Raw genomic sequence first — 21,888 nt, 5'->3', positions numbered from 1 at the left:
AGAGACATGCAGGCCAGATGTTCCAGATGACTAAACCATGTCATATGACCACTCTCATGAGAAAGACTGTGGGGAGCAACACAGAAACTTTTGGCTCCCACACATGGCAATAATAAAATTATGTTTGCTTAAAGAATTATTGTAGGAAGAGATATGAGCAGAAATTCGTAAAATTTAAGAAAACATAAAAACAGAGTGAGGTCAAAAATCTCCTTCTTTGAAAATAGGTAAAAGTATGTTATCAAAAGGCAAAAATGTACATGACATTAGAAAAAATACTGCAATTTACAGACTCGAATGATTAATTAAAATAATTTCATTTAATGTATTATCTGTAACATAGTAAATTCAGACTATAAAGAAAAATTTTGCCTGCTTAACAAAAACAGGAGTAAAAAGGAATCAGCTATATACATACCCACACATATGTACATACATACCCACACATATGTACATACATACCCACACATATATACATACACACCCACACATATATACATACATACCAACACATATGTACATACATACCCACACATATGTACATATATACCCACACACATACAGAAATGGCATTCCTTCTACAAACAGAAACTATAAACTACAGGAGAACTGTCAGCTACTGTGACCTTTAGTAACCTAAGTCTAATTTTTCAAGCTATGAAAGGTCTTTACAGAGACAAACCGCATCGTGTGAGAACGACTTAAGTAGATAGAGAGCATGCTAAAACAGAGGCATATTTAATGCCAGATGTTTACCCCCAATTAATCTACCAATGACATGCAAGTCTTATCAAAATTTCAATGTATATTTGATAGCATCTGTCAACTTATCCCAAAATTCATATAGAGGAAAACAAAGCCAAGAACGGTCAGGACTCTGGAAGAACCAGGGAAGAGACCCACCTCACTGCTGCTTAGGACCACTCACAACAGTGCAGCAATTACAACAGTCTGCGCTGAGTTAGCGAGTACAGACCCCCTCTCCCCCAGACAGGAAGAGCACACACATGTGGGTTCTCATATCTGCAGTAATTTTGTACATGACTAAGGAAGTGTTACAAGTGAATGTAAGAAGGCACAGAGGAGCCTGCTGATGCACATTAAAACACAATCTTCCTACAAGATAGAACCCCGATGTTTAAAGTCCTGCTATTAAAGCAACACCTTAAGACTTACTAAAAGACAGTATTAGAAACCATCTCTGTTGTATTTTAAAAGTGGCACAAAGGAGTCACTCCATACAACAGGGTCCACATGGGAGGTTTATTGAGGGGAGGGGAGAGAAGGGGCAGAGACTGGTCCCTGGGGAGAGAGTGAAGAAAGAGAGATGGGCAAGGTCTGCCTTTTACAAGGAAACATAACGAATGCACACAGGGGTGCTGTTAGTGGCTGCAGCTGAGGTGTATCCTGTCAGGACCCTAAGGGCAGGCCAGTACAGATGCCTGAAAGTTAACAACCTCCATGGCACAAGGGTAAGGAAAGATGGTTTAAACAAGGCACAAGCACGTGAACAACAGAAGGAATATAAAGGGACAGGCTTATCTTGCTACATTTTAACTTGTGGCTCAAACAAACTTCTCAGTAAACAAAGACCTGTCAGTACCTTCTTCAGAAATCAGAATACAATGGATTCGGGGATCATGGTATGTAACAGTGGCCAATCTTGCTTTACAGGGATCACCTATTTTAAGGAAGCAAACCATTTTTGCATAATCTGTCCTTTCTAGGCTAATATCACTTGATATTAATCCTATTGATGCAACTCCCCTAATCCTGGAAGCTATATTCATTCATTCATTCATTCATTAATTCATTCACTCATTCATTCATTAATCTTTTTTTTTTTGAGACAGAGTTTCTCTGCGTAGCCCTGGCTGTCCTGGAACTCACTCTGTAGACCAGACTGGCCTCAAACTCACAGAGATCCGCCTGCCTCTGCCTCAGTGCTGGGACTAAAGGCGTGCACCACCACAGCCCATCTTGGAAGTTATACTTTAAAAAGACATTTCTGTCATCTATTGTATTTACCTGTTAATACAGGCAACATCCTGCTCCCCGTTGTTAATACAGGTAACATCCTGTCCCCAGTTGCCACCCCCAGTTGCCACATGAGCACTGTGGAGGTGAATGGAAGCTACGTTCTACCCACCGGAATTACAGGAGGTAAGTGGTGTCATACAGCGAGAAGCACTGTTCACACTCAGCCTGACAGCCATAGGTTGTTGACAGACAACCACTGTGCTCAGACATATGGCCTTTGAGAGTGGGATCCCAGACTCCTAAAGCAGATCAGGCTTTCTGACATCTGAGCCATATCTACACTACCAAAGGTTCTCCCCAGAATCTAAGACAAGGGTAAGTATAATTGGAAGGGGGGGGTAAGGAGTGGGAGGGACTCTTCTCATGAACTGTATATGGAATTTTAATAGAGGAGGTGATGGTGTTTGGAGGAGAGCTATCCTCACCTGTTTCATTAGTGCTAATTTACATGACTGAAAATATCTCCTCTGTCTCTACCACTTGGGAGCTGGGGTGCCACACAGCCTTTCACACAGCAAAGCCTATTTCACGGCCGTTGTGATGTCCACATGCTTTAGACGCACCGTGGTGAACAGATGCCTGGGAAGACTGCTTCAGCCTCAAGCCAGCTGTGAAGGGAGAAAGGATGCGCAGGAGACAAGGATGTGGCGGGGGTGGGGGTGGGGGTGAGGGTGGGGGGACAACGACACTGCTGCAGTGCCCGCTCTGCACCCACATCCCCACTAGAGAACTAAGGACAGGGAAATGGCGGGAGGCTACAAGGCAACAGGGCAAGCAACAGCAAAAAGCCATGTTTGGAGGCGTGTTGTTTCAGAGCAAGGCTGGGGGACTCCTTTTGTAAACACGGTTTTCTAACAGGGGGTTGTTGGTTCTCTAGACTTAATCTCTGGCTTGCATGCATCCTTCCGTTTTCACAGATGCCTAAACACATTTTCCTAAAAGCTGCAGGCACGTGTCAAGGAAAAGCATTAAGTTAACCAGCATCCAGTTTATAGTTTTAGATTAAATTCCCGCCAGAAGGCAGTGAATTCCGCTGCATTCATTAGGGTCCTCACTGCACGTAGTAAGGGCTGGCATGTTTTAATTCCACACAGCTGGCTCTTGAGTTCTGGGAACAGGGACAGCACTGCTAGAGTCTTATACTCCCCAACATAAAGCGCAAGATCTTAAACATACCACCCTTCCCAGTTCCCCACTGCCTACATGCAGGTGCAGAAAAACGGGGTGCTGTGGGGCAAAGAGGTCAGAAGCACCATGTGGTGGAAGGCTGTGTGCTAGTTGGGGTCACCAGCTGGATGAAGGGGAGTTGTCCCTGAACAGAGAACAGGTCCGTGAAGAAGCACCCCACATGACCTTAAAAACACTTGGCTTGAACAGACTGTGGCTTAAGAGTCCAGGGAAACTGTGAGAAGTCCACTCATTCATTCACCTATAAACCACAACTAACCTGGATGCCTGAGATCATGAGGGGTCAAACACTGGGTGCAGATTCTGGGACTCCCTGGGCAAGAAAGAAAGGAAAGAGCAAGTGTGCCACCATGTCTCCCACTTACACTAAGAAGTAGAGAAGGGACTGTGACCGAGGGCACGGAGCACATCGAGGGCCAGATGCTGAGGTGGAGAACCTATTTTGCTCCAGTACAAAGAAGGGAGGACGCACGCTAGCAAAGGACACCAGTAAGATGGGGCATGAACAGGAGCTCGGGGCCCGTGCCCCAATTTCTTGGCAATAAAAAGCATTTTAACTTCAGCTGCGATTAGTCAGAACTACATACACATGGTTCCTAAACTTAGAATCCATTACTACTTCAGTTTGAAAAAGTGGGAAAAGACTTTTATCAGCTCAAACCAAGTCGAGACCCAACAACATAAAAAGTGGAAGACGTGGGACTCTGAGGAGACTCTGGAAGGCTCTGGCTTTGGCTTTCATATGGCAAGAACCAACATGAGGAACCAGGATCTTTCTTAGGTGACTTCTGGAAAACTGTCACCAAAATGGAGGGCAAATTAGTCAGCCTTCCACATCTGTACCTTCAGCTAGCCATAGCCACAGCAGGAGGAGCAGCGATGGTAGTACCAGTGAATTCAGAAGTCACAAAAAGCAAAGTTTGCATTTGCCACAGGTCAAGCACAACGCATTTACAAAAATGATGTGCAGGTACATCCCAGGGTGGCCTACAGTGTAACAATCACCTACACGGCTTATGCATCATGTTAGGGGCCTTAATCTAGAGACACGGCACATATTTGGGAGGACGTATGTGGTTTCTGTCAAACACTCGGCTTTATTTATACAAGGCACTAGGGCACCTGTGGATCTGGTGTGTACAGACGTTTCCAGACTCAATCCCCTGCAGATTCCCTGATAAGTCTACCTCCATTTGATAAAAAAGATTTCTAAAGTTACCTTTAGGATTTCATATTAACTTAATGTAAATTTCTAAACTGAAAATGCTATTTCTTTAACAAATGTGTGTTCTAAAAGTCAGAAGGTTACTAAGGTTTGTAAAGAACATCTCTCATTAACCAATCTGGGGTGAATGCCCACCTCCCTTTCCTTATTTAACCTGCCCACATGCATCCATCGCACGTGTCAGCAGATGGGGTGAGCTGGGTCAAGCTCACTGAGATGGGCTTTGCTGAGCAGGACTGCTGTTTACTGGGAGCTCCTTTCCCACAATCAGACTCTAAGGAAACACGCTCCCCCACATAATCCCCGCCGCTCCTTCTTTCTGCTCCTCCTTGACCAGCCCTGCCTTTTCATTCCATCAAATTAGTAACCACTGCCACAGCCAAGGCTTGGGCAAAATGAATCCATCCCTGTCAAATCAGATAATAGGTTGAATGCAGGGAGGCGGAGCATCCACTAACTGAAGCACCGGGAATGGGGGGGGGGGAGGTGAAGAGATCAACATTCCTTCCAGCCTAGTCTCCCCTATACAGGCTTCTCCTACCTCATCCTGGGGCGAGGGACACTGGCCCTGATCCGTGCTGACAGTCCTGGGAAGACAGAGGCTCAGAGAACTGAGACCAGCCCTTCTTAATCTAATCTAAAGCCAAATTAACCGCATATCAAAAGTCACTTTACAAAGCACCCCTCACCTCGGTTTCCATGAAGCCTAACAAAGGTAATGGGCTTCTGGGAAGGGAATGTGCAGGAGGCGGAGGCTCCTTCTGTACTCTTGTCATACATCAGCAGCTATGGCAAGGTAGCTTTTTAAATATGGAACTCACTTGCCAGGGAATTTTATCTCTTATGATTCATCCTCAGTCTCCATTCTGTGATGTGGCAAACAAACAAACAAATAAAACCAACCAAGCAAACAAACAAAACCCTAGAAGGTAAGGGCTAAAAGGACATCCCATACATTGTAAGTATTAGTTAACAGTAGTTAATAAAGAATTATTATACAGACAACAATTACTATTAGTCACTGGGGATGCATAGTGTATGGAGACTATTCTTTAAGAATGTTACATTACTAATAATTGACTCCAACTGGAGAGTTGAATAAATATTTATTCTCTCACTTGAGATTTGAGAATTCAAGGGCTCTTACTCAGATAAAAGGGGGTTTAATTCCAGATTCCATACTGACTAAAGTTTAGCAGTGTAAATCAATGTTCCTTAACGATCATGTAGGACTCCCAAGATGAAGAATGTCTAGGGACATTTTTGGCAGTCGTGACTGAGGATGATGCTACTGGAATCTAGTGTGTGGAAGCGTCCCCACAGCAAGGAGTCAGCTAGTCTAAACTGTCAAGTGTTGAAGCTGGGATGCTCTGCTGATTAACTTCCCAGCAACCTTCTCTCCTGTTCACTGTGACACCGGCTAGGTGGGAATGCAGGGCAACAGAGAACACTCACTAGAAACTCAGAGTCACAAAAGATGAAGCAGAAGTTCAGTAAGTTGATGGAGTTTATTCAGTTGTTCAAAACCAAGAAGTAACAGTAAATAAAATTATTATAATTCAAGCAGGAACATTCTCAAGATTATAGTTTTGATTACAAGGCTTTGTTTGTTTGTTTGTTTGTTTGTTTAAAATAACTGTTTTGCCTACATGTATATAAGTGTACCTTGTGTACTCATGGTGCCTGCAGAGGTCAGAAGAGGGCATTGTACCCCCTGGAACTGGAGTTAGGGATGATTGTGAGCTATCAAGTGTGTTCCTGGAACCAAATTCAGGTCTTCTGCAAGAGCAACAGGTGCTCTTAGCCACTGAGCATCTCTCCAGTCCCCAAGTTGCAAGTTTTGAAGATGACACCCAGTTAGCTCCAGGACATAATTTCATACCGTATCTGCCTAATCTCAGAGGCATGGGAAGCAGCGGAGAAAAGATGGGGGTCCCTGTGGGTACCACTACCACTTTTTCCCAGTATCCTTTTCCCGGCTGAGGAAGACCTCCTCAGCTGAGCTTCAGCACGTGACCACTTCTGACCTTCTCCTTTTACTGCACACCCATTCAGGTGACATTCCATGGCAGAGCTGGGACCTTTACTGTTCAGTTAACTCTGACCGCTTTCTTGGTGACTCATTATTGCTACTAGCCAGATACAATTTTATTTTCCCATGAAAAGGTTTCATTCAGCTTTATAAAGATTAACTTCTACAAAGAAGCTAAACTGTATCAAATAGTTCAGCTGCCAAGAACATTAAAAATTGTATTTTCTGAGATATTTTCTTTAATCTCTACCCCCAAACTGTTGAAGTCCTCTGCACTTCATGGGATCAAGTAAGCTGCCTGAAGGGCAGGAGGTTCCAAAACCAAAAAACGGCTGTTGTTTATGCCATCAGTTCTGTGAATGACCCAGGCACCGTGAATTCAGTTGGTAGGAACCGAGATGCACCACAACCAAGGCAAAGGGGCCCAGGCACTAGAATATGGTGGCTTGCAGATTGGCTCATGACCACGCACCACAAACAATTAAGGATAATCTCTGAAGGATGTGTTTATTAGAGTTGAAAGTTAAGAATTTGCTTGCATTTGTGACCTATACCGAGCTACACAGCCAACAGAATGTAAATGCACGCACTCACAAAGACGGTCATTCTGAGTCTTCTCAATGACTGGTTATGCCATGCGGTTTAGGACAGTAACGGAGGTATAGTGGTTGCTAAAGAGTCTATGATTCCTTCATGTCTCCATCAGGCCCTTGCATAGTCACTACAAGAACAGTTACTGGTTCCCTAGAGTCTACCTGGCAGATGTGTGTACTGTCCACCCTGCCTGATCTTCACCAGCAACTCTGGAAAGATATGCTTAGAGAGCATGCCCTGGAGCAGAGTCCAGAGTCCAGCTGGGTTCACCCACACTGGTCCGCACCATCCCTGCCTCCTAAGTCAAGCTACTTCCAGACTTCACAAATGTGGAAACCAATGGGTACATGGCCCCCAGTGAGGATTAGGAATGTTTTCTAGAGGAAAGCAAAATACCACAGCATTAAAAGAATAGTATAAAATTAGATTTGCCCCTAGAATATTAAGTTCATAAAACTATTGCTGTTTTAGCAAGTTTACCAATTTTCCAAATGAAAATAGATTTTTCACTTACAGCAAAAACTAGATTTTAAATTGTGGCAGCCTACAAATGCAAATATTGGTGGCTATGATTGACTAACTTATATTTATTTTTACTTTACATCCTAAGGTAAAAGCGCTTTACAATGCCAAATATCAGATACCAAAACTACCATCTTAGCACTACCAAAACTGTGAGGGATGTCAGTTATTAGAATAATATCTGCACAGAATAGTAAATATCAATAAACAAACTACTGCATCCAACCTAGAGTATTTCGCTCACAAATACAGTACTACAGGAAAGAAGTCAGAACTAGAAGAGCACACACAGCGATCCTGTTTGTTAGAGAGCAAAAGCCACCTGCAATTTTAGGGTAGGGTAGTGGTTACCTGGTTACCAGCTGGGTTGGACAGTAACAGCAACAATCTTCGGGGCTCTGACAGAGCACTGCTTCTTGATCTGGGCGCTGAATAAACAGGTGTTTACTTTGTGAAAAGTCACCAAACTCCACATGTAAAATTCATGCATGTTGAAAGAATAAAAATAAAATAAAACCACTAGATCTGGGGGTATACAGTGGTAGGGTGTGTAGTATTATGTATCAGGCCCCAGGCTATACTCAGCATCAAAAACTATGTAATGAGTAGGAAAAGATCTAAAATACTAAATAAGCTCTATCTGCTACAAGTCTCATTTACCTGACTGAGGAGAACTGGGTTTGACGATAGTTCTACCTTGCTTGGAGGACTTGAGATCAGTGCTATTCAGATGGTCAAACATGGCACTCTGGGGAGAGGAAGTAGTCTCTGCAGTTGAGGACACTTGCTGCCAAGCCTGATATCAGATTCAATCCTTGGGACCCCGTGGTGGAGAGACCTGAGTCCCGTAAGTTGTCTTCTGACCTCCACACACACCCGGTGGCATGTCTGCCCAAACACACAAATTGTCTGGCTTCTTGGTTGATTCCAGATCCAGACAACCAACATTAACCACCACAGTAATGTCCCTTTGCAGCCTAGTGTTGTAAATGTAAGAATGTCCTTAAATTTTTTTTAAAAAAATATTTATTTGTGTGTTTGGACCCAGCCTGACGGGAGTGGCACCTTCCTTCCAGCCCAGATCAGGGGAGACGGAAGAGGAAGTGCGGTTCTGCCTGCTTGCCTCTCCTCTGGCCGGCGAGCTCACCTGTCCTGCCACCACCACTGTCATATTCCTTCCCTGACAGCAGAACCAGCTTCTTCAGGTTTCCCCACAGACTGCAGACCAGAAGCTCCCCAGGAATATTCCAGGCCTTCCTTCAGCTCCAAACTGGGACCGCCGAGACATCCAGGCCCTGGACATCATGGGCTGAGCAACCTCCAGACTGCCTCTCGGCTGTGGTCCAGCCATTGTACCGTGCAAGCTGATCTAAGGAACCCCCTTTCAATAATTCTCATTCTGTGGGTTCTGTCCCTTTAGAAAACCCTGACTAGTACACTAATAAAGATGATTTCTTTTTAATGTTGATAGAAAAGGATGCAGATAGTTCACAATTTCAACCAGACATTACCGACCATCTTAGAAAAATCTTTTTACATCTAACTCTTCATGTTTAACAGAGGTGTAACTCTGCATAGAAAAAACAAATGCAGAGCTCAAAAAGCAAGAAGCAGAACTCGGCTGGAAGGCTGAGGAGTGAGTGTATGAGCAGTGGAAGCTGTGCTGAGCCACAGGCACCTTCCCTTAAGAAGGCCTTCGCCCCACCCTCTCATCACTGACCACATTCTCCAGTGTGGAGATGCACGCAGCTCCTCAGTGAGTGCACTCAATGATTCAGAAGCTGCTTACTATTAATGCTTTGCCCCTGGGATCAAGTTCATAGAGGAAAGCTGTATTCAAATTCACTTTCGATTTTAACCCATCAACGCACTTTAGCTAAAAGTTACAACTCACCAGCCAGTATGTAAATGTGGATGCCGGTTTCATGTAACCAGAGCCCATCATGACTTTTTTACGAGTAACTCTTTCCAGAGCCCACACCTCACCAATATCATTGCACATTAGCCATACAGCAGGCATTGATACATCCCAAGTACTGCTTTAGTTCCTACCTGGCAGACTGTGAGAATAACCTGGCATCCAAGGACAGGCCCAAGTCAGGTAAGAGTTTCTGTTTGGGGGCTGGAGAGATGGCTCGGAGGTGAAGAGCACTGACTGCTCTTCCAGAGGTCCTGAGTCAATTCCCAGCACCACATGGTGGTTCATAACCATCTGTAATGAGATCTGGTGCCATCTTCTGGCCTGCAGTCATTCATGCTGTATACATAATAATAATAAATAAATAAATCTTTAAAAAAAAAAAAGTATCTGTTTAAGCATGGAACACGTCCTGCTAGGCAGCAGGAGAGCAGAAATGCGTGAGTTCCGGCCTCTGAGGACAAGAACAGCCAGTCCAACTCTAATGCAGCATTGGTGCACGCCACTCTATGAGCTCAGCAAGGACTTCTCTCTGAGGCTAGGAGCAAGAGGACAGTCCTGAGAGATGACAGCACAAGTTAGTAGATGAGACTGAAGCACTTTTAATAAATGAGGATGTTCCCTGCAAAACCACAGAACTGAGCTGGGGAAGGCTATCTGGAGAGTAGAGAGGAAGAGAGCAGGCGGTGTGAGGAGCTCCACGGGCAGCTGAAAATGGAGAGAGAAGAAAGTGAGTGAGCATCTCCTCTCACAGCGAGACAAAAGCAAAGGTCCCAGCAGCCACACTCTCCTTAACTAGAACATGTCACCAAATCAACTGCAAAAATGTAAACACTACTGGACATCGTCACACAGGATTCAAAGAGGCTGAGAAACTTGCTCAGGAATCACCGGTGCACTTTGATGCAGACGTGTCTAAAACAGCAGCAGTGATTGCAAGGCGGCTGACACCCGTGACTCCCCTCTGCAGCCCATCACTGCTTTCAGCTCCACTGACTTCTTTCCCATGCACCTCTACAGCACGCTGTCATAACCGCCTCTGCAAACAAGCTAGCTATCATAAAAGCCAAGCCTCCCCCACCGATTTTCTGCAGAGGAGCTCTCTGCAGAACACCTGATTTCATAAACCACAGGTGCTGTCAATTCAACTGTAAGGCAACTCCCTTTTCCAATCTTTTAAAGCGTGTGTGTGTGTGTGTGTGTGTGTGTGTGTGTGTGTGTCTCATAAGCACATGTGTGTGTGTGTGTATGTCTCATAAGCACGTGTGTGTGTGTGTGTGTGTGTGTGTGTGTGTGTGTGTGTGTGAAGCACGTGTGTATGCTGTATACAAGTGTGAGTGTGCACATGGAGGCCAGAAGCTGACATCATGTGTCCTCCTCTACTGCTCTCCATTTCATTTTTTGAGACAGGTCTCTCACCAAATGTGCCTGGCCAGCACATTCTGGGGATTTGCCTTTCTCTGTACCCCCGGTGCCAGGGTTACAGATGTGCTGACACGCCGCTGCACCCGGCTCTTCCGTGGGTGCTGGGATCTAAACCCGGGCCTTTGTCCTTGTGCAGCAAGCATTTTACCCACTGAACCTTCTCATCAGCCTGGTAGCTTCCACTGGACGAGCAAGAGTTGTATTAACTCACTGTGTCGCCACAGCAGCCCTTGTCTGGCAATGGATGGATTTTCCAAGTCACACTTCTGGGAGGAAGGACTGTCAGAAGTAAACCTCAGCTCTTCAGAGTTCCTGTTCTCTAGGGAGTTTGGGACTTTACTACCTGCAGCAACAACAGGCCAACATTCTGGGGCCCTGGGCAGCATACCCACCTTAATGACCTGAGTCAACTTACCCAGCTCTCTTTTAAATGTCCTCAACAGAGGGTTGTAAGTGACTAACTGGGTCAAAATTCAAGAAAGTTTGATTAAAATCAAAATTATAGATAAAAAAATTCTCCAATACTGCTATGTTAAATAAATAAAATTTTGCTTTAAGGACAACACAAATTAATTTTTTCCAACTAATACATGCATTGAGCCAAAATTTTAATTATATAAACGTAATATAGATAATTACACTGATAATTAAAGATGCCAAGTGCTTGAATCAAGATTTCCTGTTTTAGTACTCTAGGTCCAAAATTATTCTTCACCTTCAGTTCTGAAACCTCAGTATCTTTGTTTCCTCTAACACAAGACTAAAAACTAATCACAAATCTAGGCATTTTATACTTAATTTCCCACAGAACAATGTGGATAGGTTTTCTCTTGCTACTCTAACAGGTCACCAAAGACCTCTGCAGCTAAAACCACAATACAGTATCTTAGATCTGTTCACTGGGACTCAGCAGGCACCCTGGATTCTCTGCCAGAGTCACAGCAGCCGAGATCAAGCAGTGAGCAAGTTCCAGGGAAGACTGTTTCCAAGACATTCAGGCTACCTAGAGACCCCACGATGATAAGATTGATGGTATACTGCCTTGCTGGTCGCCAGGTCTGGCCCTCACTTCTAGAGGATGCAGTCACTCTTTGATTTAGGGTCCTCTTCCTCTATCTCAGTCCCTTCTGCTCCTCTGCCCTCATCTCCTCTAAGTCATTCATTAGAAATTCTCCCTTCTGCTGTTAAGGGCCCTTGTGATTATACTGGGCCCATCTGGATAATCCATGATAATCCCTCTTAAAGTTCTTACTTTAATTCTGTCTGCGGAGTTCCTTTGCCATGAAGGCAACATATTCACAAGTCCCAGAGATTCGGGCACAGGCCCCTGGCATGTGGATAGGGCAACTACTCCACCGATCAGTGAAAACGCAAGAGACACTCTGCTTCAAAGTGCGAGCTCTTCGATTCACACGACCCAGCAAAGTAGAGTCACACACACTGTCGTGAACTGAGTGCTAGAGAACACAAATATTAGTGCCAAACATTTTAATTGCTGAAACTGGGAAAATCCCAATACTCTGTATCAATCCATCTCCGTTTTGGAAGTATTCAATGTAAGAATCGTGAATCTGACTTCTAATTTGAATTTAAGATATATTATACGATATACTGAAACCTACTTGAAAGACTCACAGAAGAGTGCTGATAAGGAATTATGCTGCTTCAAATCCTAAAATCCTAAGTGAAGCTGCTTTTAAATATTTAAAAAACATTCCCATCTATTTCCTAGTATTCACATAGGAAACTAGACTCAAGTGTTGCAGGCTACATCAATCATTCATCAAGTCATCCCACTTATTTCCAAGCCATCTGTTAGTTAGAAATTGTTAGTGTGATCCTCTCTTTGAAGTATTTGTACATGTGACTCAACGTCTGAGCTAGGATTTGACTGAAGAAGCCAAACTCGTCCACGGCTCCATTTGGCTGAAGGAAGCAGGTGAACAAGTCCCTCCACACAAGGACCCCGGCAGTGCTGGAGAAGCAGCTCCTGGTCCCTTCCGCCCAACTAACGCACATTCAATACCTGCTCTTGACTCAACCGCACGGAGGTTTACACACCCACTATTTCCACCACCACCTAAGCATGAAAATTACTCATTAGATGGGACTTTTACTTTCACTCTCCGGTGTTTGAAAAACAACTGGTCAAATCCTTGGAACCAATGCATTAAAAAGACGCTATTAAAATTCACTGCATTATTCATATTCAAGAAAGTCCATGCTCATATCATCTGTTGTTAACTTAATATTTTCCCCGGGAATGCTTACTTTATTTCTTTTCAAATTTGGTTCTCTACTATATTCTGACTCACTACCATAGTCTCCTCTGTTTGGTTTTGTGTGTTCTGACATTTGTCAACTCAATTTGACTATTTGTCAACTCAATTTGTCCATGTTAGCCATACAATGTTTTTATTCCTAAAAACAAACAAACAACAACAAAAACAAACAAAAAACCGTCACATAACATCAGTTAGAATATCATCCACTAAGGTCAAACCCCCCAAAACTCCAACTGGCCAACTGTTACCTCACAGTCTTGCACCAGTGAATCTTCACGCCATTACTGGACATCCAAGCTAAATTTATGTAAGTCACAACATGCTGCTTACCAAGGCTCAAGTGCCTCATTATTGCAACTCCAGATTCTTAAGAGTGCTGATTAATTCTAGTATTTATTGGATGTGAAGTAACCAATTTTTTCAACATAAAATGTTACAAGGTTTCCTTGTTTATCTTCCAAACCACTCAGGCACAACACCAGTGAGCCAGGCGTCTGGATGAGAGACTCTTCTCCCCAGCACCACACATGCATCATCTGTACAAAATGCACAAGGTCCGCCTGTAAACGTAGCTCATGGAAGCCCTTTTTCTTCAACTCTTCTTGAGACCCACAATAAAATAGAATATATTTCAGATGTTGCTCCCTCCGGCTTCATGAAATCAACAAAAGCTATCACTCCATCTTCAAAGTCTTCAATATTGCTTTTTAAGTAAATTATTATACCTCTACGTGAAATAGTTGGAGCTTCATCAATGACTCCAATTTTATTGCTTTGATTTTTAAAGTTTTCCAAAAGGCGTTTTTTCATCTCAGTAGATATGTTTTGTGAGGATCAGGACCATACTTTTTTTGTTGTTGTTGTTTGTTTTTCGAGACAGGGTTTCTCTGTGTAGTTTTGGTGCCTGTCCTGGATCTCGTTCAGTAGACCAGGCTGGCCTCAAACTCACAGAGATCTGGCTGGCTCTGCCTCCGGAGTGCTGGGATTAAAGGTGTGTCGCCGCCGCCGCCGCCGCCGCCACCATCACCACCACCACCACATGGCAGGCAGAGGCGGGCGGATCTCTGTGAGTTTGAGACCAGCCAGGTTTACAGAGGACCATACATTTAAACTGACATGATCCACTCCTACAAGAACTATTTTGGAAGTCTTGATATTTTGTCAGGAAATCATTTGAACCACATGGCATGCTGGTACCTTACAGGTACCTTGTCTTCGCTATATCAACACTCACTAATTTAAAAAAAAAAAAAAAAAAAAAAACTTTTCCAAGTTGTTACTTCAATGTTTTAGAAGCTGACTTGTACCTACTACAATATTTTTACTGAAATAAGTGGTTGCTTATTCTAGAAATGATTGTTTTCAGTTTGTATCCTGTAGAGAATCAAGAGGTATTCAGCTCTGCAGTTTATTATTTCATTTTTTCCTTTCCACAGATTTAGAATAGCCATACTCATAGTACCTACATGGAAAAGCCTTATCAAAACACTGTTGCCTGAATCATGATAAAATACTTCATTAAATTAATTAAATCATTTGTAATAATTTCATTCATTAATTCTTGAAATTAAAAATATCAAACAGAGTTGAGTGTGGTAACTCATACTTGTATCAGGGGGACGAGGCAGGGGAACAGTGAGACTGGGGTTACCCTGGACTACACAGCAGATTTTCTCTTTCTGTCTCTGTCTCTGTCTCTGTCTCTGTCTCTGTCTCTCTATCTCTGTCTCTGTCTCTGTCTCTCTCTCTCTCTCTCTCTCTCTCTCTCACACACACACACACACACACACACAATATACTACTAACTGAAGACTTATAATACAATGACTATAAAGGAAATCCAAATCAATACTATATACAACCAAACTATTTAAAAGCAGCACTAATGAACAGGTCTTCAGACACTGATAAACCGGTGCTTCTCCTGAGGCACGGAAGAGTCCAGCTAAGCTTTTCAGACACATGCTTCAAGAGTGGCCCTCACTAGATCCTAAAAAATAACCCAAGCTAAGATGTAACACTGACAATTACATTAGTTTTACCACTTCCCACACGTACTGTAACATTCATAAGAGTGATACAGAAGACTCTGAATACTGAATCCACCACTAGAGCTCTACCAACTCAAACACACTGCTGTGGTCTGGATGAGGTCTGTCCCCAAAGGCTCATGTGCTAGACATGGTGAATGGTGGCGCATTTATAAGAGGTAGGCCACGCGGGTACCACCCTCAGAAGGGATGAGTGACTACCTTACAAAGTAGGCAAGGTCTCAAGAGACTGGCCAAGCTCCCCGAAGAACCAGTGTTCAGAGGAATATCTCATGGCCTAGCTGACCCATTTCCTCAACGGTACATGCCCTGATAGCAGTTGGCCTGTTCACCTACATTTCCCCCATGCTGTGACAGCCAGACCCTCTAAGCCATCAGCACAGTTGAGACAAACACTCTCTTCATCAAGTACCCAGCCTTGGGTACTTCCTCACAGCAACATAAAGAGGGTGAAGACACAGACTGAGCAGCCCTGGACACGCAGTATATTCATGAGCCTTCATCCTTTTTCTGAACCATCATTCAAACACTACTAACATTTTCCACTGTGAAATACACCAGGAAAAATGTGACTGCCAATTACTTTTGGAAAGTGAAAATATCCCCTAAAGGAGATTTCTGTAAAACATAATCTAAGAAGAGAAAAACTATGGTGGAGTTTTCCAGAGCAGTGCTGCTAAATTTAGCACATGGCTAATAAAAATACTCCTTATCAGATCTGGCACCATCATGGCCACCACGCTCCTAACTAGTGGAATAACAGTAACTAGTCTCTCCATATCCTAAAAAAGAAAGGCTCAGTTCTATCATGCCATTCTCTCTGCTTAACACTCCCCAAAGTTTCCCTTTCCGAAAAGGTCAGAACCTCCAGTGAAGCCCTGATCTCTTCGCTCCAGTGGTCAGCTCCGCCCCCAACATTTCCTAGTCAGCCTGCAGCTTATAGGCCCCTCTTCAGAGACCCTTCCCCGCCTCCCTGGTCCACATGTGTGCCTTTTCCTCACAGCACTTCTCACAACGCACAGTTGCACATGTATTCAAGTAAGTCTCCATTGTTTGCCTACATTGCCCGATTAGCTCCATGCTGGTGTGTTTGTTCAAGGCAGTCTATCCAATACCTGGCATGGTGCCTGGGCGTGGAAGGTGCTGGATAAATATTTGCTGAATAAATGAATGGGTGAATAAATTATAAGGCTTTATGCCTATGTAACAGATCTGTCAGAAATGAAGCAGGACTTGCGATATTGATACTTTATAAGCACATTATATAATCGGAGAAAACCTGTATTATTCGAAGAGCAAACATGTACACAAATGAAGCTTAGGCAAATAGATTCCACAGCAATAGCACAGGCTTGCCATCAGAATCTGCCTCGGCACAGATGCTGGCACTCATGGGTGACTAAGAGGCCTGCCTCCCACAGTTTACCATTGGCAATGGGATGTCTTTGTTCTTCCCCCAGAGAGGCAAAGAGGAGAAACAAGGACAAAGGTGTTGGGAGAGAGACTGGGCCAGACACCAGGTCACTGAGATGCATGAAGGAGTAAACCATAGGTCAGAGTGGGCAGCAGGGACCAGGGACAAGGTAACCCAGTAATGCCAGCAGAGAAGACAGGAACAGCAGCAGAATGTAGTCAAGTCTAATGCCATGGCCTATCAGAGATGGAACTAATAATAGGAGTTGGGAGTTCAGCTCCCCAGTACTGCCTGTCCCCCAAAGCCTACTGGTTTATAGACTCAGTTAAATATGTAAGTATGAAGAAACTCTATTCATGGCTGAATGGAAATCAGAAGCACCAAGATGACATGGCCACACAGACATGGGTGTACATCTGAGAGGCCCCAGGAAGGCAGCGCTTGTGACCGAGGTCCAGATCCCTAGATGATGGCAAATAGCAAACAGATCCAGTCCCTCTTCACAATACAACAATAGTCTATATCTACTTGATACGAGGCCTTTTGAAGCTGTGGTACAAAAGAGTAAGGCCACATATACCACTGGTTAGCTACCCCCAATACACACACACACACACACACACACACACACACACACACACACACACACACGGGTCCCTGGTTTCTCCATCTTCCTTGGCCATGATAGCTCAGCTATCAGACTCTCTTCTGAAAACACAAACCTTTAGTGGAGACAACCACACAGTGAAGGAGCGGCCACGTGAGTAACTTCCCTTAGGACACACGTTCTCCTCTCACAACACTGGGTTGCTCAGCTTTTTCCTGAGTCTGGTGCCTCCCCCTCTCTACCCTGACTTGTATACTTCTGCCCTTCCTATTTACTTATTTTTAGTCAGAATTTGCTCACAACCAAAATACATTATGGCTCCTGCTTATTGTCAATTTGAATTTTTTTTTACAGATTACACAGAGAGTCAAGACCCGATGTGCCCAATTCTTAGCACTGTGGGTAATATGTTTAAACACAGACTTGGACGACTACTAAGAGAAATATGACTTAAATATCTTGAAGCAAAATCTAAGCACATAGATAAAACAATAAAAGCTGAAATTGGCAGGAAGAACGGTGGAGAAAGGATAAAGGAGCTGCTGAGCCTCATACACCCCACAGCTACAATTCTTACATTTCATCACAGAATGAGCCTGGGCCATCAAAGCGAGAAAAGGGGGGAGACAGAGACACAGACAGAGAGGCAGAGAGAGATGCTAGGGAGCAGACTCAGGACTCTGTACATGCTAGGCAAGTACTCTATTACCAAGCTACAGCCGCAGCTTCCTGTCGCTTTTGTCGGCCACCCTATTAACATGAAATTCCTGATTTAGAAAAGAAATCGTGAACAGTACAGAGCCAAAAGGAGAAAAGGAAGGTAAGTGTCAATGGCCACACAGAATTAAAAGGGCCGTGTTTATACTACAGGAATAGTTCTTGCAATGGTCATGTGCTCTCATGCATCTGTCCTTGGATGTGTCCTGCACTGGCTCATGTGTGTCATCCCCAGTAGATGGCGCTGTTTAGGGAGGCCACAGAGCCTTGGGAGGGAGGCGTAGATGCTTCGGCTGCTGGAGGCAGTCATTGTAGGATACTGATCTCAGCCTGGTTTCCAGTCTCCTCTCTTGCTTCCTGATTCACCATAAGGTGAAAAGGGTGCACTGTAAAATCTAGCCACCAGGGACTGAGTCACCTGGCCACTTGCCATCATGGCCACCATAAACTGGCATCTCCTGAAAGTGAGCCAGAGTAAGTGGACTTGTAGGAGAAGAAAGTAACTAACACAGACTATAAAATGTTTCTAGTGTCCTTGACCTCCCAAGGACTTGTTGGTACTCTCTCTCTTCCTTTCTTCTGCTCTTGATAAAGCTAGATTTACTTATAAAATGTCATTTCCTCTTCCAACATTCAGTTTCTTTCTGTAGCCCAAACATTGCCACTCACCAGTAATCATTCCTATCTCTGTTACTTGGTGTTTCCCTTTTCACTCACATCATTATTAGCAGACCATCTGAGCTGGTCTACTCTATCAGATTCTCTCAATGGCACTGCTCCAGGGCTTCCTAATACCAAAGGGTTCACAGGCTGATCACAGTTAATGCCAAGTATATGCTACACTTGATTCCAAAGAAGCATCATGTTCTCTGAAGACTGGTGTCCAGTAAAAACATAATCAATACTTGATTGGTCCAGGTTGTTCAAAGCCATAATCACAAACACACCCAGTAATCCCATAAAAACATATACATTAATATTTTATCAAGAAGGCAACTATATAGCAAAGAATTGATTTTATTGAATGAAATCTTGTTATAAGTGTAATATGTAAAAATCTATCATAGTAATAACTTATATTGACAACCAGATTGGAAGTGCAGATTTTTCTCTTGCTTATATCAGAGAACACATGCTTTAATCCTTTTTTTTTAATTTTAACATTTTATTTACTTCAAACTTTGCCTTACTGTTTTATTGTTGTGAAGAAATATGACCAAGGCAACTCTTATAAAAATGTAACTGGGGGCTTGCTGACAGTTTTAGAGGGTTAGTCCATGACCATCACGGCAGGAAGCAGACAGGCATGGCAGTGGATCAGTAGCTGAGTGCTTTATATCCTGATCCACAGGCAGCAAGCATAGACAGATAAAGACTGGGCCTCAAAGCCCATCGCCCAGTGACATACCTTCCCCCAGTAAAGCCATCCCTCCTAATCTTTCCCAAGTAGTTCCCCAACATTGGACCAAGCATTTAAATAGACAAGCCTAACAGGGTCATCCTTATTCAAACCACCACAGACTCATGGGGAAGAAAGAAGCACAGCGAACATCCCGGACGTATCACTTAGACCTGTGTATATCAGTCATGCAAATTCAATTCCAAGTAACATATCAACAGTGTGAAAACACATTGCACTCAATGACAGAAGGAAGAAACAGATCTTTGTGGAGCTTATACACAGATTTAATACAAAAATTCCTTAAGATAAAAAGCATCACGTAGCTTTCAAACACAACTATAATCTGATGAACACTAGCAGCCTTGTTTCCTAAAACAGTGCATCAACTTCAGAGGTCGCCTGAAATGTCTCCAGATATGCTTGAGTATTCCTGAACAGTGAGGGGCAGGAGGAGGGATGCTGTGGCACCTCTTGGGTCAAGGTCAAGGGCACTGCTAAATGTCTCACAGTCATAGCACAGCTCTTCACAAACAGTCTCCAGCCTCGCATGGCCGAGCAGCTCTGTCCTCCTGAAAACAGGACAGAGGAAACAGCCTTCGACAAGGAATATGCATACGCCCATGGGCCACAGCCACCTACCTTGGATGCCTGGGGTGTGGAGACTACGTGGATTGTGCTGGGTCTGACGCCGTTGGCCTTGGTCCGCTTATAGAGGGCAAATCTGCTTTTCCTCCTGCCTCTGTCACCACTGGGCAAAGCACCATTGTACCTAAAACAGAGACACACACGCACTCAGTTGTCTGTCAGCTCTTGGAGTGTCCAGTGTTAGCAGAGAGGACAGGAGCCGCCAGAAAGCTGCTCACTGAGCCCCCCACCGAGGGAGAGCGCAGCAAGTACGCTTCAACTGCAATCAAATCCAAATCACTTCCAGAGACTTCATTTAAAAGTGATGCACAAGTCATTATAGGGTTCCTATTCTATAAAGACAGACTGTTCACATCTTTTTCGGAAGAGACAAATGAGTATTTGCAGAGGCCATCTGAGTGTTGGCTCGATTCAGCTAGTACCATTCTAACAGACCTCGGGAAAACACTTGAGAACTATTTTAAGTGAACTAGTTAGGAAAGAGTGTGCTAACTGAAACATCTCTCACTCTCAAATCATGTTAATGCTTTAAGATCTTCATTCGCAAAAAGACCGAATTTAATTGCTTACTTTCTTGGAAGTTTTGAATCCTATATGCATTCTCATTTGTTTGAAACCTATACTGCTGGGTTAACAGAAAAAAACAGCTTGTACAAATTATACATGAGTTTTAGCCCACTCTCAGAAAACTTGGCAAGTAAACAAGTCCTGAGGTAGATTTCTTACATTTAGCTAATGACAGAGTTTAAAGACATTCAGGATTACAACTGACAGATTGGTTTCAACTGCATGTGCTAACCAGATTTACTGATCTCCGAATGTTGTAACCAGCATCCCATGTGGCCATGTGGATTTGACTAAGACTCTTGGCTAGCAACACGGAGAACCTCCCTGGGAGGAGTAAAAGGGAGTCATATAAATTTACTCAGATAAACACAGCTGCTCACAGGTCCTCTGAGAACATCAAGAAGGGCCGGCCACAGGTCTGGTGGCCTGTCCCTATGCCGCCTTATTCAGCAGCCCATTGGTTTTGCCCATTTCCCCCTCTGTGCACAGAAGAGAGGTGTGCTGTGGACAGGGAGGCCCCTGGGAACTGCACACATTGGAACAAAGGGGTCTGGGTGTATGTTTAAGAGCTGAGTCAACAGCTCTATCAGACAATGGTTTCTATTACCACAGAAGTTATGTGTACTGTGTTTGTAATCTGTTTCCATTCCATCAAAAAGGAACCAGCTACCTAAAGTTGTCTCCAGACTGAAGAAACCATTTATTTAAAGTTTTAAACTCTCTTTTTTCCTGAGGCAAGATTAGAAAAATGTAGTTTCCACAAATCTGCAATCACTGCTATCAAGCACAAATGAGTAAACCACCATCATAAACTCACTTTGGGATATTCTGACACCACTTAACTCAGGACCAGTAGTCTATCTATATTCAGGAAACATCTGAACCAATCAGAGCCAAGACAGCAACCAACTTGGAGGAGAGTTGGTACTGCTGTGGACCGGACAGACTACAGGTTCTGTCAAGGTTCCTCTTCCAGCCTTTCCTCACCCCCACACTCCCAGTCAGGGGGAGGGGACCGAGTCTGGGAAGGGGCCACAGGCTTGGTGGAGCTCTCTGATCCTAACTGCAGTCCCTTCTCCCAAGTCTGCCCCTCCCCCACCTCCCAGGTGAAACTCAGCACACCACTCCCTGTTTGGGGAAGATGGGATGACTGACGTCCTCCCCGTCCCTCTACCCCTTACATCTGGTCCAATCTGGTCAACATCCTCCTCATCCTAGGACGCATAAAATTGCGACAAGGGACAACTAACTGTTTT

General features: G+C 43.9%; 1 protein-coding gene across 1 annotated transcript in view; it reads right to left on the bottom strand.

The window, feature by feature from the left end:
* Positions 1–21,888, bottom strand: part of Peli2 (pellino E3 ubiquitin protein ligase family member 2) — a 145,899-nt gene that overhangs the window by 75,807 nt on the left and 48,204 nt on the right. Inside the window, exon 2 of the mRNA XM_036199596.1 lies at positions 20,060–20,189. Within this exon, the coding sequence (XP_036055489.1) occupies positions 20,060–20,189 (130 nt within the window). The remainder of the gene's footprint in view (positions 1–20,059; positions 20,190–21,888) is intronic.

Source organism: Onychomys torridus, chromosome 9, assembly GCF_903995425.1.
Source record: "Onychomys torridus chromosome 9, mOncTor1.1, whole genome shotgun sequence".
NCBI classification, from domain to species: Eukaryota; Metazoa; Chordata; class Mammalia; order Rodentia; family Cricetidae; genus Onychomys; species Onychomys torridus.
The sequence above is the reverse complement of the archived record's forward strand: the minus strand, read 5'-3'. Positions and strand labels throughout refer to the sequence as shown.